Source organism: Thermobia domestica, chromosome 6, assembly GCF_964235325.1.
Source record: "Thermobia domestica chromosome 6, izTheDome1.hap1.1, whole genome shotgun sequence".
Taxonomy (NCBI): domain Eukaryota; kingdom Metazoa; phylum Arthropoda; class Insecta; order Zygentoma; family Lepismatidae; genus Thermobia; species Thermobia domestica.
Window position 1 is genome coordinate 175,158,788 of NC_137459.1, and position 15,097 is coordinate 175,173,884.

The 15,097-nt window shown below is 36.7% G+C and overlaps 1 protein-coding gene across 4 annotated transcripts in view; it reads left to right on the top strand.

Annotated features, from left to right (window-relative positions):
• The window catches only part of LOC145688339 (DNA-directed RNA polymerase I subunit RPA1-like), a 475,886-nt gene that overhangs the window by 45,183 nt on the left and 415,606 nt on the right, over positions 1 to 15,097 (top strand). For all 4 annotated transcript variants that reach the window (XM_081762462.1, XM_081762461.1, XM_081762464.1 and 1 more), the window contains exons 6-7: positions 4,229 to 4,294; positions 11,389 to 11,530. In XM_081762462.1, coding sequence (XP_081618588.1) covers positions 4,229 to 4,294; positions 11,389 to 11,530 — 208 coding nt within the window. The remainder of the gene's footprint in view (positions 1 to 4,228; positions 4,295 to 11,388; positions 11,531 to 15,097) is intronic.

Below are 15,097 nucleotides of genomic sequence, written 5' to 3' on the forward strand. Positions count from 1 at the left end.
AATTCGTGAACGTAATCCTCATATTTCTTGAATTTGCCTATCCGGGTGTTTCGGTCGTACACACTGTCTTTGCTCCGCCTACGGCCTCCCACCTCTTGAACCCACAATTCTATCGTTTCTTTTCCTATTTCCAACTATCTAAAAGATAAGATTTTGTATCCCAAGAAACCGCCCATTTAAATAGCATTGGGATGTTTTCATTCCCCTTTAGACCCCTAAAACATGAAAAAAATATTCACTTTTGGTACTTTTCCAGTGGGTTAGTCCCGAAAGGCTACAATCATGCCAAATTTCATCATTCTAATCCTGACGGAAGTACCTAAACATTTTGGGGTGTGGAAGACGTCCCATATAAATAACATGAAAAAAAAAAAATTCAGTTCCCCATAAAACTACTCTACGATTGGAAATTTTCATTTCTGATGATTCACTTAGGTAACGCTAACAAAAACGTACAAGCATACCACATTTCAAATTTTTATTCCAATTCTAAGTATCTAAAACATGAGATTATAGGTCCAAAAAACGGCCCATTTAATAAATAACATGGGGAAATTCTTCATCCCGTCTTTAGACCCTCTAAAAATTAAAAATATAGACTTTTGGGAATTTTCCTGTGGGTTTGTCCCGAAAACCTACAATCATGTCAAATTTAATGATCGTAGCCCTACAGGATGTGCTCAATAATTTGTGGGTGTAAAAGGTGTTCCATATAAATAACATGGGAAAGATATTTCACTTCCCTACAAAACCGCTCTAAAGTTGCAATTTTTTATTTTTTCTGATTTACTTAGGTAGTACTAACGAAAACGTACAAGCATACCGAATTTCATGTTTTTATTCCAATTCTAAGTACCTAAAATATGAGATTATATGTCCAAAAAAGCCCATTTAAATAACATGAGGAAATTCTTCATCCCCTCTTTAGACCCCCTAAAAATTAAAAATATTCGCTTTTGGCAATTTTCCTGTCGGTTAGTTCCGGAAATCTACAATCATGCCAAATTTAATCATTGTAACCCTACAGGAAGTGCTCAATAATTTATGTCAGCTCATGTAGTTTTATATATAGTTAAGATTATACTTTGTGAAAATAATCGAGTTCGTTTATATTGCTTTGATAACTACAGTCAATCAAAGAACTGCTTTATTGTGCTAATATTAGCATTGTCGAATTATTCAGTGTTAGAGCGTTGACATTACAATGCGATTCCAAATAAAAAAATCATGTTACAAAAGAGTGCTGCTTTACATAAGAAGCAGTTCATATCTGACACTAAATACATTAAAGTTTAAACCATTTGTGATAACATTAATGCTTGTGTTTCGAAGATAAATATTCAGTGGAAAAAGGCAAGCAAGGTTAATAAATACTTGTATTACTTGTATTCTGTTGGAAGGAATCTCGTAACAGGAACACATTCTACGATTTACCTACCCACAGATTATTTACTGATGCGTACATATTCTAGAGTTCCGCGTTAATAATCTCTATATATCCAGTTATCCGTTTTCTTTAGAGCCGAATATTTTACAGAAAATTTTGTTTTCACAAAATTTAACTCTGTGTTCATCCTTGTAAGTTTTCCCATTCTTGTAGTATACTGGACAAAATTAAACCTTTGTAGATGTCATTTTAATTCGTAACACATATTTGCACTTTGTCAGTTATTTTCTATTCCCGACCGACACTCCAGTTTTCGGTTTCGGTTTCTTGTAATCTGTTTTTGTCAAACGACACGCCAATTCCGTCTCCTTTGTCACCCCATGAAACACTGCAACTGAATTTATGATGGATTGCTGTAATGCATCTTTGTCTATTTTATTTTATTTATTTATTTTTTATTTTATTTTAAAGGAATGACTTAAGTTTAGAGGTGTCCCTCCAGTTTGAAAACTACAAAAGAGCAGTTAAAACATTAAAAATTATTAGGTTAGGGTGGGGTAGACTAAGTTAGGTTAGGTTACCCGGTAAGACTTTAGTTAGACTAGAACAGTGACTAGACCCGGTTCTCATAGAAGCTTGAATTATCAAGATTCAGTAATCCGTGGTTCTGCTAAAAATTTTGTAGATTGTCTTCATTATTCTTATAAAATCCTGTATAACTCAACGCGGAAATATCACATTCAACACACAGATTCGACATCCTGTACAACTACCATGCTGCTGAATCATCGAAACCTTCCGCGTCTTGCAAATAGTACCCACTTCTACATATATCTTCTACATAACTTTACTGCCAAACTTTCACACCTAAACATCACCTAAGAACTCCAAATCATGATTTATTACATCATTTCTCCTGTTAATTTTACTTATCTAGATATATAAAGTTGAAAATCACTATGTTTGGGACGCTAAATCTCCTGAACCGCCAGACCGATCTCGATCAAATTTGAAACATGGATGAGGTTCGAGGCTGGGCTGGTTTTAGGCTATTCACTTTGATGATATAGCTGAGGGCCGGGGGAGGGGGTACAGAAAAATAAATAGAACTTAATAACTCCTGAGTCATTCGACCAATCTTGATCAAATTTTCAACATAGATCAGGGTCAGATCGTTTTTGTGATTTAAGTTTGATGGACCAACGTAGGGGAGGAGAAGAAGGGGGAGATATATAAAAATCAATTTATATAAGACTGAAAGTGACTATTTTTGTAACTTAATAACTCTTCAACTATCAGACCGATTTCAATCAAATTTTCAAGAGACAAGAAGTTCGGATCTGAAAACATTTTTGTAATTTCATTTTAACGGTAGATCCTAGGGGAGGGGGGCGTATAAATAAAAACTAATAAAACCTAATAACTTTTGAACCATAAAGCAATCTCGATCAAATTTTCAACATATATGAGGGTCGGGCCTTGGGTGTTTTTTTATCGTTTCACTTTGACGAGCCGACCTAGGAGAGGGGGAGATATATGAAAAAAAAAAGTTAAAATTAAAATGACTGTCTTTGTGACTTCATCACTCTTGAACCACCAAACCGATCTCAATCAAATTTTCAACATACATGAGTTTAGGGGCAGGGATTACTTTAGGCTATTCACTTTGACGATACAACGTAGGGAAAAGGGAGGGGAAGAGAAATTTAAAAATGATCAAAAATGACCGATATTACTGTTTAATCCATAGTTTTCGGGGTCGATGAGAGAAACAATGAAACTTCTGATGCTTCTTCAATTCAAGTTGAGCAACGAAAACAGCATATTTCACGGGTACTACACACATGAGATACGGAGTTGTGAATTTAAAGTTTCATTTCAGCCCAGCTAAGCGGGTAATATATGCTAGTTTATATATATATAATATAAAACGGAGAGAAATCTTTTAACCCAAAGAAATTGTGTTTACCAAAACTCATTTATATATTTGCTCCGTCTGTGTGTTGGGAGGCAAACAATCTCGAGAACTACTTGATAGATCAGGATGAACTTTGTCGAGAGTCAACTTAGAAATCGAATTCGTTGATGGAGATGATATTCTAACTGGAAGTGGTAGAAACCAAGGATTTCCGGTTTTAGCGTTGATCACTGTAGATCAAAAGTGGTAATAGATAGGGAGAAGCGGTTTACTGCAATCGATTTAGCATTCCAAGAATATATTTCATGTCCATCGTCAACTCTCTGCAAAAACCGGAAATGACAGAAATTTACTGCAACCTTGTGTTTCAATATTGATCTACATAGAGCGAAAACGGCAAGAGATAGCGAGAATCGTTGTTTACACTCGATTTAGCGTTCTAAGAACAGGCGCCATCTTTCTTCTTAACTCCATATTTAAACCAGAAATGGCAGAAATCAGCCACTCACTGTTTAACATTGGTCACTGCAGAGTAAAAACGGTAATATCTAGCAATATGGGCTTTCCTGTAATCAATTTGCCCTTTTAACAATAGACACCATCTTCTCTCTTAACCCTCTATTTAAATCGGAAATGTTAGAAATCAACCATGCCCGCATAAATCTACTACCATTTCCGGTTTCAGTATTGAAAAAATATCACGCCGAACAAACCAAACTACTTCACGTGATGTCCACGTTAAACTGGTACTTGTTTCTTCTGATATCGTAGAACATCCTGTAAACTTTATTAAAAGAAAAAAGATAATAATATGAAATAGTTATGTAATTGTAGGCACCATGTTAATTACACCACGCTTCATTGTTCATATTTAATTTGTATTTTTCAGTTTCTAAATTCGACTTTACCATTTATTTTTTCAGTGAACAAGAGAGGGTTGTAGAGAAGACAAAGCAAGTGAATACTTTCATGGTGCCTTCAGAAGTAAGGTAACAAATCTGATATTCTCTATAATATTAAAAGATAAAAGTACAATAACAAAACATTTTAGCTGAAGTAGACTGCACATGTTTGGGTAACTGTTCATCAGATAGAGAGGCAAAGAAATAAGAAGAAACTAAATTTTGTAGCAAAAACTGAAGCACACGCAATGCTTCTGTGATATCGTTCAGTCATCTGATAGTTTAATTGTCTATAAAGTAAAAAATGTGTATTATGGAAGATGAAACTCTTACGATGAGTTGGTGAGTAAAGGGTGTCAGGTGTTCAATCAAAACAGAATAGTGTTCAGAAACTTACACTGTTATAACGACAGCATACTGATGAGAGTTCGAGAGTCTACTGGTAAACATTCTCACGTTTCAGACAACTAACTCAACTCTGAACAAGTTTCTCTACACACTTCCAGTGGACGCTGATTTAACCAATCTTTCACACTATTATGAACCTGGATCGGAAGTGAGATGCTTATTTTTCAGGGCTTTCTTTACGGACCAAAGAAGTGACAGTTGCATGCATAATCCATTTTCTCTACTATTAATCTTAGAAAGTTTAGAGGCAATATATTGTCAACGATCCCCCAAAACTTTTATTTTTAGTTGTATAATTTGTAAATTGCTTCCCAGTACATTTTAGATAGAAGTTCAGACATAAATAAATAAAAAATATATAGTTCAAAGTGAGTCTTTCGGCGGACATAAGAAAAATATCTATCTATTAGAGAATAGTTCGCTTCATATTGGGAGAGGAAGAAGTAGAGATAAAATAATTATGGAGGATAAAGAACTATTATTACGTCAGAGCGGTGCTATATTGATGTCAGGATCATGCTACAATGATGCCAGGTCGAAATTGGAAAAAATGAAGTTGAATAAAATTTCATAGGTCAGGTTGGTCAATTAAAGTATTGTAGGGAGGAAGAGTACAAACTACAAAAGATATTCAAGGGTATAAATGAAGTTGGAAGAATCTCAACAATTTATTTCTTTTTGTGTTACTTTTGTTTTGATATGTGAAAGTCAGACTGGTGTCGAGTAGTTGTACATCAAGGCTCTAGAAGCATTTGTTTGGTATATGATCGGTATATTTCAGGGTACCAGAGCTTGTTATTAGTTTGTAAACTTTATATGGTCTTCGGTGCATAATTTTGGAGCGGATCACGAAAATATTTTCATTTTCATGTGAAATAGTGAGAATGTGATAAGCAAGATACATAACTTTCTTTATGGAATGGAGTATTAGGTGGTAAGGAAATTCGGAATAGAAGTTGAATTTTTTATAAGTTTGAATGTATATCCGCAATTGATAAGTGCTGATCAGGGAAGGGTCCGAATGGGGCACGCAAGTACTCGAACGACATGTATAAGACATGAAAGCGGGTGTGAAACTGTTCACATATACAAATTTATAGCGGCTGAGGGCAACATGGAAAATCAGGAGAGCCGGAAGAAATATGGCCGACGGTAGGGCCCAACAACACAGAAAGCTAAGGAACCACAGGCCATCTTGAATTCGGATTGACAGTGTAAAAGGAAAGTGGAAGGTGTGTCATATGAAATAGCACTGAAATTTTACCAGGAATTCATTGGTGTTTAACCACTGTGTAGTGACTCTGAGTTGAGAAATAACATGCAAGAAGATCCTGAGGGGATATTTGAACAAACTTCGGAATAAACTGAGGGAATAATTTTGGCACATAATGCACATTTAGAAAAAGATTACAAAGAGCATTTGCGCATGCAAAGAGCTGGTAACATTGCAGTGTTAAAGATGAATAGTTATTGTCACGTTAAAACACCCGACACAAAGGAGGGCTGGGGATTACAGGTACAGTTACGACGTGGTTCTTCTTAAAGAAAATAACATATATCATCACATAAGCAAGTGTACTGATAAAGGTACATACCAATCTATGAAGGACAGTTGATGTGAAGAATATTTATAAGAATATGATGAAAATACAAGAGCTGTTCACAATGTCCACACCTGACGAAACATTGATTATCACACTGATACTGCTGACAATCCGATTATTTTCTTAATAAAAACAAAAGTACATTGGAGTCTGGAATTGTCTCGGGTGCTCTTCAAGATATCTAGCCATGCGGAAAGCATGTTTAATGAAATTGGTAAACCGGGGAGCACTAAACCGGAAGTGCGTAAACGCTTGGAGATGGATGAAGTTGTCATCATGCCGTACATGAAACCCCTCAATTCGTGATAAACCTCACGTACTTTTGTACACTCATGTCCAAAATGATTGTCGCATATATATAACTGTCTTCTTGTAAGAATATAATTTGATAATGATTTTGCAGGGTACTTTTAATACTGATGCTATGTGTATAATCGGGAAATGTATGTTTGTGGTAAATTTCATAGGAAAAAAAGAATCATAATACGACAATTAGAATGAGTAAAACAGAATCTTGCTAAATGGACAAGAAAGTTTTATTTTCGTTTTATTGTTCTTATATACTGCTCTTTTGACATGAAGTTCGCCACATACATGTCTTTGTCGGTTACACACATACTAACATTACAAGAAATACTGGACGAATTCTGTATCAAATTATATTCCTACAACAACATATTTATAGACATGCGACAATAATTTTGGATATAAGTGTACATGAGAAAGAATCCAACGTGGAGAGGTTGAATACGTCCAGTGCATTTAGGGGGTATCTGTTTCTTGTGAAACTCAATATTATCCGGAACAATGGGATGCATCAGTTTATCATTTTTGTTACAAGATCACGAATCAACCAACAGCAATATGGAATTATCGTTCACATGTGGCCAAAATACTTCCTGAAGAAAAACTTCAAATCATCCTTGATCATATTCGCTGATTTTCTAGCAAGTACCTTGATATCAAAGGATGTCAGGCATCTTTGCAGAGAATTTACCCGTAGGCTCAGCGAATATAAGAAATAATGGCGACGACAATTTCCCATCCATTGATATAATGGGCATTATCATATACAAGTGGGTAACTGGTGTAGTTGATCCTATGCTACAATACACTCATTTGACATCTTTATTTGCCAGTATCCTTCCTGATTGCATTTCTTTGTCGAATGTATTTTGATCTGTTAAAAACTTGGCTTAAATTAAGGTTTTCTTTTACAATCATAGACTTTGTTTCACCAACAAACTTTGCTGCAGTTGATGTAACTCTTGCTCATCTTCGGTTATTTTGGACACGGAATGAGTAATTTTGTGTGACACAATATTGTTACGCTTTTAATTTTCTTCTTGTCCACGACCAAGATGCTTTGAATTGAAGAGTGCCCGTGCCCATGGGATCAATGTCCTTTTTATATGCATCGCCCATATTTTGTTCGATCATGAACTACTCCATTCATGGCCCGCATTCTTTTAAAACGTTGTAATACTTCTTCGTTTATTTTTCTCACATTCTCTTTGTTTCTGTTTCGTTCAAAGTTACGAAGGGGCAGAAACTAGTAGCGTGAATACAAAGAGGACAATTTTCTTCTTTCACCTAAAGGTTTTTCTGTCTCCATCCAGTAGTAACATATTTTCTAACTGTTGGCTTCGCATATTTTGTAGGCTCCTTATTAGGTGGGGTGGAGCGTAGGACAAACTACTACTGTGGTCGGAATCATTATATCTTCGAGCATGCATTGACGCGTCCGTTACACCAGTTTCTTCCCGGGGGTCACTGTGACTACTCTTATCACGGTCACTGTCTCTTCCTCGTCTGACAAGCTATCATCTATCTTTAACGTTTGATATTCTTCGACGACTGTATCAATATTTACTAGTAACTACATTTCTGATCTTCTGAACAGGGATTATTGTCGCACGTCCCAAACTCTCGCACTAATAATGACACAACTACCTGGAGATTCATATTCATGCACACAGGAAGAAATAACTTTTCCAAGTGATGAATTAGAATATACCTTGTCATTTTCTAACGCTTCCTCAACACTGGCTTACCGATCAAGGGAAATTAATCTTCCTACCAACCATTCTTATCTTACTCGATTACTTCTGAGTCAACCCATTCTAAGTGATCAAGCATGTGCCGTTCGACCATCTCCAAAAAATCTAATGTTTTCATGAATGTTTATCCTATATCAGGGTACTTCAAAACCACAATTAATTATTTTTTGCAACATCCCATGACGACACAGGGGCTGGCGCCATTTTGCGCTTTTTCGATTTTAGGCGTTGACGTTTGTTTTGAATATCTCAGCATGCATTTGTCCTAACAAATTGAAAATTGCTGGACCTCTCCAAGTCATGCAGAGCTAAAAGTGATCTCTTAACATTTTTGTCTAAAACTACTTGAAGGGGGTGAAATGAGGGTCTGCAGTAGCAACATTTTTGGACATTGAAAACATGTTTGGAAAGAGGAAACAACTGACGTAGAGGTTTGAATTTGTGTGTGCATGTAGTTCTGGGACATAAGTTCATACACAAAAATTTACAGACCTGTAGCTGCTCCCAAAGGCCTGGAAAAAAAATCGTAAATTTGGGGAATTATGCCAATTTAGCATATTTCACTATCCAATATTTCCAATGGGCCTGGGCAGAAAAATCTGAAATTTTGGGAATAGTTAGTCCTTTAGTATACCATAACACACAACAAAGCACGTTTTGGGTTTTTGAGCAGAAGGGGGTCAAAGTACTAAGTAATGACGTCATACTCTAGGTGTTTTGTTCATAAAATCTTTTTTGGACATTGATAACATGTTTGGGAAGAGGAAACAACTTACGTAGAGGTCTGAATTTGTGAGTACATGTTGTCCGGGGTCATAAGTTAATACACAAAAATTTACATTGAATATGTATAGCCCATACCCAATTATTTTAAGAGAACCGGGTTCGATTCCCGGTGGGGGCACTCGGTCGAAAAAGTGTAACAGCTTTTTCAGGCCAGCCACCCTGAATGAGGTTTTCCTGGGTTTTCCTCATTCACACCAGGGAAATGCCGGGGTGGTACCTAACTTACAGGTCCCAGGCCGCTTCCTTCCTTCCCCAATCCTTTATTCCTTCCCTTTCCCCGGATTGTGTGCTCGCCGAGGGACGTCATCCCTCAAATCGTGAAGGGCTAAATGGCCTTAGATGTCGAAAGCCCAGAAATCCAAAATCCTAAATCCTAATCCTACTTTAAGAGAACTTTTAAATTATGTTTTCTGCAATATATAGCTAGAGCGATTATCTCGGCCGAGTTCGTTAACGGGGTCAATCCATTAACATCTTTGATGAGTAACGGTGTATATCAATATCCCATTCATGGAGAGATTTTTTTCGTGATCTTCTTTACTGTCTTTATCAGAATTTAATATTTTTCTTTGTTTTCCTTCTTCTTTCCTTTCTTAATTGGAGAAATATTTATGGAGTGTTAAGCGAAAGCTATTATGATATACTTTGTTTAGTGTTGTGTAAATGTTTTCACTGGATGTATCTCTTTAACTGTGATTTCTTTGCCGCCAGCCACTCACACATGTAAAAAATTTCAAATAAATTGATTGTAGGAAGAGGCTGTAAATTTTATGTATGCATAATTTTGCTTAAAAGAGTTCGATGTTGAGACCGCTAAAACTTTTTCTCGCTTCTCGAAAACGTTGGATTTTACTTAGATTTTTGTTCAACAATGCAAAATTTTTAGTTATTCCGAACTAGAGCAATTTTGATCATTATTAGCTTTTGTGAAAATACTTATTAGTATTTGTGGCCGCGGTAGCTCAGTGGTAGAGCGTTCATCTCTGGTGCTTGAGGTCCCGGGTTCGATGCCAGCCCCCGCCAAGTGAACTTTGTGGTGGACAAACACCTTGTGCGTGGGTTTCCTCGTGGTTCTCCTGTTTCCTCCCACTTTCTTCATTCCACCATTTCATTCATTACTCTTGTCGGGGGCGCGGTGGCTCAGTGGTAGAGCGTTCACCTCTGGTGCCTGGGGTCCCGGGTTCGATCCCAGCCCCCGCCAAGTGAACTTTGTGGTGGACAAACACCGTGCTCGTGGGTTTTCTCGGGGTTCTCCCGTTTCCTCCCACTTTCTTCATTCCACCATTTCACTCATCTCTCATCATCACCGTCTCCTTTAGCCTAACCTGCATAATCGTGGGACGTAAAACTCCAAGATTTCATTTCATTTACTCATTAGCAGGGCCCGGATCTTGTTGACAAGTCAACTTTTTTCTGTTACGCATAGGACAAGGCAATTTCAAATAACAACATTATCCATCAACTGTAGGTTCTAAAAATATAGTTTTTTAGGGTCAACTTTTGGTCACTTTTTGCTGTTTTGAAATTTCAGGTCATTTTTTAATATTTTAAGGTAACTTTTAGGTCACTTATGGTCTTTTTATTCTTTTTTTCTACATAAGGAAATCTTTAAATGAACACGGTTTACGGATGTGGAAAAGACGAAGTCGAATAATCTCTTTTCTTACTTCCTGACTATTGGGGTGGAAAAACTGCATTCTTAACAAGCTAATGAAAACTAAACCGTAGCTGGTAAACGAAAGGTGGGGGTTGGTAGGTGGCCAAACACATAGTTTTGGGTTATTGACCACAAAGAATGTGATCACGTGAATAACTAAAAATGCATTAGAAGGCGTACAAGGAATTTAAACAGGTTTTTATCTATTATTTTCATGTAGTCTAAACTTGCTAAGTTTTATTGTTTAAGAGTGCTTCCTAGTTTCAACTCGGGAGTGAATTGACGCTTTCAATACTTACAATGCCGTACAATGGACTGATCAATAGAAATAAATGATCAATGGACTGCAACTAACTGAAACAAAACTTTTTGAATATGAGTGAGAAATGTTAATTAAAAATCCAATGGATATTAAAAATGTCAATGTTTAATGAAATAAAAGTTTTAGAAAACGTAAGTTTTAAGGTCAGTTTTTGTGATTTTTAGGGTCATTTTACAGGAATTTTAGTGTCATGTTATAGGTCACTTTTTAAAAATTTTTAGGTCAACAAGATCCGGGCCCTGCTCATTAGTATTTATGTTCTCGCAAGACACATAACTGTTTTCGGCTTTCTTACTATTTATTCTTAGAAAAAATTGTAACCATGACATAATTTCATGTTACAGGAAACTGCTTAAAAATATATATGACAAAGAATCTGAATTTTTGAAGGAAGCTTTCCCTGTTCTAAAGCATTCAATGACAGGTGACCCAATTGATGTGTTCTTCATGGACGTTGTGGCTGTTACACCACCCAAGACAAGACCGGTAAGTTAAATGTTACTAACTGAAATTAATGTATAATTGATGAAGCAGAATTATTTGTTAGAGAGATAAAGCAAACAGCTTAACAGGTTTCGTCCTCATTACGTGACTGGAGCAAAGCGAAAAAGAGGATGTTTTTTCCGTGTCTGTGTTTTTTTTTCTTTTTTTTTGGGGGGGGGGTTGAGTGGGTGAGTGGCTTTATATATATATATATATATATATATATATATATATATATATATATATATATATATATATATATATGTTTCTTCTTCTTTACGGTAGAATCCAAATCGGATGACAGAATAATTTGATGAATAAGATATCGGTAACATTGGCTGGCGATAACATGATGTTAATGAACTCCATGTCATAAATTCAGGAGGTGATCATGGGTATCAAAATACGAAAAAAAAAATGTCCATAAGCATATGTGCTAAATTGTTTGCGAGCGAGAGCCTGCCGAAAACGGGAAAAAGGCAACTTTAGAGGTGTGTTTCGTAGGGATATCATACCTTCTCTTGCGACTGATATACACCACAGATACCTAGCAATTCTTGCAAATGTACCCGTGGCCATAAATTATCTCTAACTACTAGATTTGTTGCATATCTACATAGCCAGCTCTCCCCTTCGGTTACGCAACCACGCATAACACTTGAAACCCCTCTACCATGTTGAATCCAATTTCAATATCCGCTTGTCGAGAACGAATTCCTGTTTCCCTAATGATATTCCTTTCCCTCGATACTTATTTCGACTCATCATTTATTCAAAGACTTGGAGAGTCTCTTGAGTAACCATAGAGTATATTTGCTTTTCTCCCGTTTTTGGCGGCCTCTATCGGGAACTGTGCAGTTTATCGTGTGTTCATATAAACACTTTTTCATATTTTGATGTGCAGAATTACCTCTCAAATTTATGACATGGAGTTCATTAATACCCAGTTTAGCGTCGTATTAAGTTCAGTATGGCCAACGCTACACCTCATGTTATTAAAGCGCATAATCAAACATTTTGTGTGGGATATCAAATGAAAATGCTTGGTGAGAAAATTTCCAAATACACATACTTTATGTAGGTTTTATTATGTATAACATAAGAAGTAAATGAATAAATAATTTAGAAATCAAGATTTTCTTGAATACGCTTCAGGAAAATTCATAGATTTTACATTGTCGATTAAAAAAAAAGTATCAAGTTAGATTTTTAAAAAAATTCCTAACCACTCAAGTGGTTGCTTTCCCGCCTTCTGGCAATCCCACAGTGGATATTTAAATATCTACGCTGCCTTCTTCAATCCATTTCAATTTTAAAAGTGAGAAAATAACGCCAGAAAAAAACTGAAAGGAGACAACAAAACCGTTAAGAGGCTTGTGAGCTACGTCGTGACGTTCACACGTAAAACCGCATTGTGCTTCGGATCACATGATGTGTCAACACGTCACAACCTTTGAGTGGTTAATGCTGTTCTCTACTGACATACATGATTTAAAGCATTTGCTTTGGCACACCTGATGTAATGTGTGATTGTTTACCCCAAACCGAAGTAAACAGTCGTAATAAATGAAGGTTGTGTAATAGTTCAGTGGTAGGTGTTCGTGGGAAAATACTTTCAGCGAACATTCAGTTATAATTGTAGATATTAATCCCAGTTAAACATTATACGAACAATCTTGCAGATATGCATCAAGCAGAAGTGCGTTGCAAGATTTCCTGAAATCTTAACAGTACTTTGTAAAAATGCGAAATTTAAAATCTTATTTGGGATTACATATGCGGCATCATTTAATAGTAATAATAAGAATTTTAAGAATTATAAAAAAATAAATTAAAAAATGGATCAAAAGGTTGCGATCTTGGCCAAGAATTAGATTTTGGATCAGGGGCCACAAAATTTTTGAACGGCCCTTAAATCGAGTTTTCACATTTTTTACGGAGTAAGACATCATACTGAGTTAAGTGATAGTTCGTGTTTGGCTACGATATATGTAGTTCTCTAGATATAAGGCGTACAAAAAATTTTTGATTGAAATATTATTTTAATTGAATTATGGAATGTGTAAATGTGTTGAGATCTGAATTTCCGTATTTTTTATTATCACAAGAGCCTCATAATTGCATAGGTGCTTGAAGTAGTCACACATGCAGGTGTTTGGCGCTTGGAAACAATTCACTATTTTTGGATCAAAAGATCCAATATATTTCAGGCAGAAATTTTCTTGTAGGCCTTACATCTTGAGAACTACATATAGTGTAGCCAAACCCAAACTATCAGTAAAATGTGCTTATTAAATAAAGGGGGGGGGGGGGGCGTGCAAAAAAATTGTGGTCCCTGATCCAAAAAATCCGATATACAAGGGTGTATCCAAAAAATCCAGGACTGAATCAGCAAAATGAAACCTTACCTTTGAAGATAAATTCTTCCATCACCTTCAAAGTATTCCCTTTTGCATAATACAGCGGTCCCAGCGATTCTGCATGCTTGGAAACATTTCCGGAAGTCCTTTTTTGGAATAGTGCCAAGTACCCGCTGCGATTATTTTTGAATTTCTGGAATTGTGTCGAACCTCCACCCTTTCATCCGAAGCTTCAGCTTGGAGAAAAAAGTCAAGTCACAGGGGTCCAGGTCAGGTGAGTATGGGGAACCACTGTCATGTTGTTCTTAGCCAAAAACTGCGCCACTTTAAGGACCGGCGTGCAAACGCATTGTCGTGGTGGAGAATGAAGTTACCGTTATGCCACTTCTGTGGCCTTTTGCGACGCATATTTTCACGCAACCTTCTTAGGACATCACAGTAGAAATCTGTATTGACCGTGCTTCCATGTGGGACAAATTTCCGGTGTACGATCCCTTCTTGGTCAAAGAAACAAATGAGCATCGTCTTCAATTTGCTTCTTTCCATGCGTGCTTTTTTGGATCTTGGAGTCCCAGGACTCTTCCATTGAGAAGACTGTAGTTTAGTTTCTGGATCGTAAGCATAAACGATGCTCTCATCGCATGTAATGACGTTGACAAGGAGCGTGGGATCGTTTTTCACAGCTTTCTTCAGTTCCTCACAGATCAGTACTCGACAGCCTTTTTGATCGTGAGTCAACATTCTGGGCACGAACTTTGCTGAAATGTGATGCATGCTCAACTGTTCAGTGAGAATTCGCTGACAAGTTCCATACCCAATTCCAACCTCTGCACATATATCATGTATGGTACGTCGACGATCCCTGTTCACAACCGCTTTCACTTGTTTCAATTTTGAGGGAGTTGTTGTCGTGCACGTTCTACCCGATCGATCATCATTAGCAGTCGATGTTCTGCCTTTCTTGAAACGTCCAAATCACTCAAATGTTTGGCTACGGCTCATGCACGAATCACCAAAAGCATGTTTCAACATTTCATAAGTTTCACTTCCCGTTTTACCCAATGCCCCACAGAATTTGATGCACACCCTTTGTTCTTCAACTTCCGCCATACCACCGAGATAAGAAAAATCGCAGACTGCTAATGCACCACACATACGAAAATACGTGCAACATTTAAACACTTTCACTTCAAGCCACGCTATTCGGCAC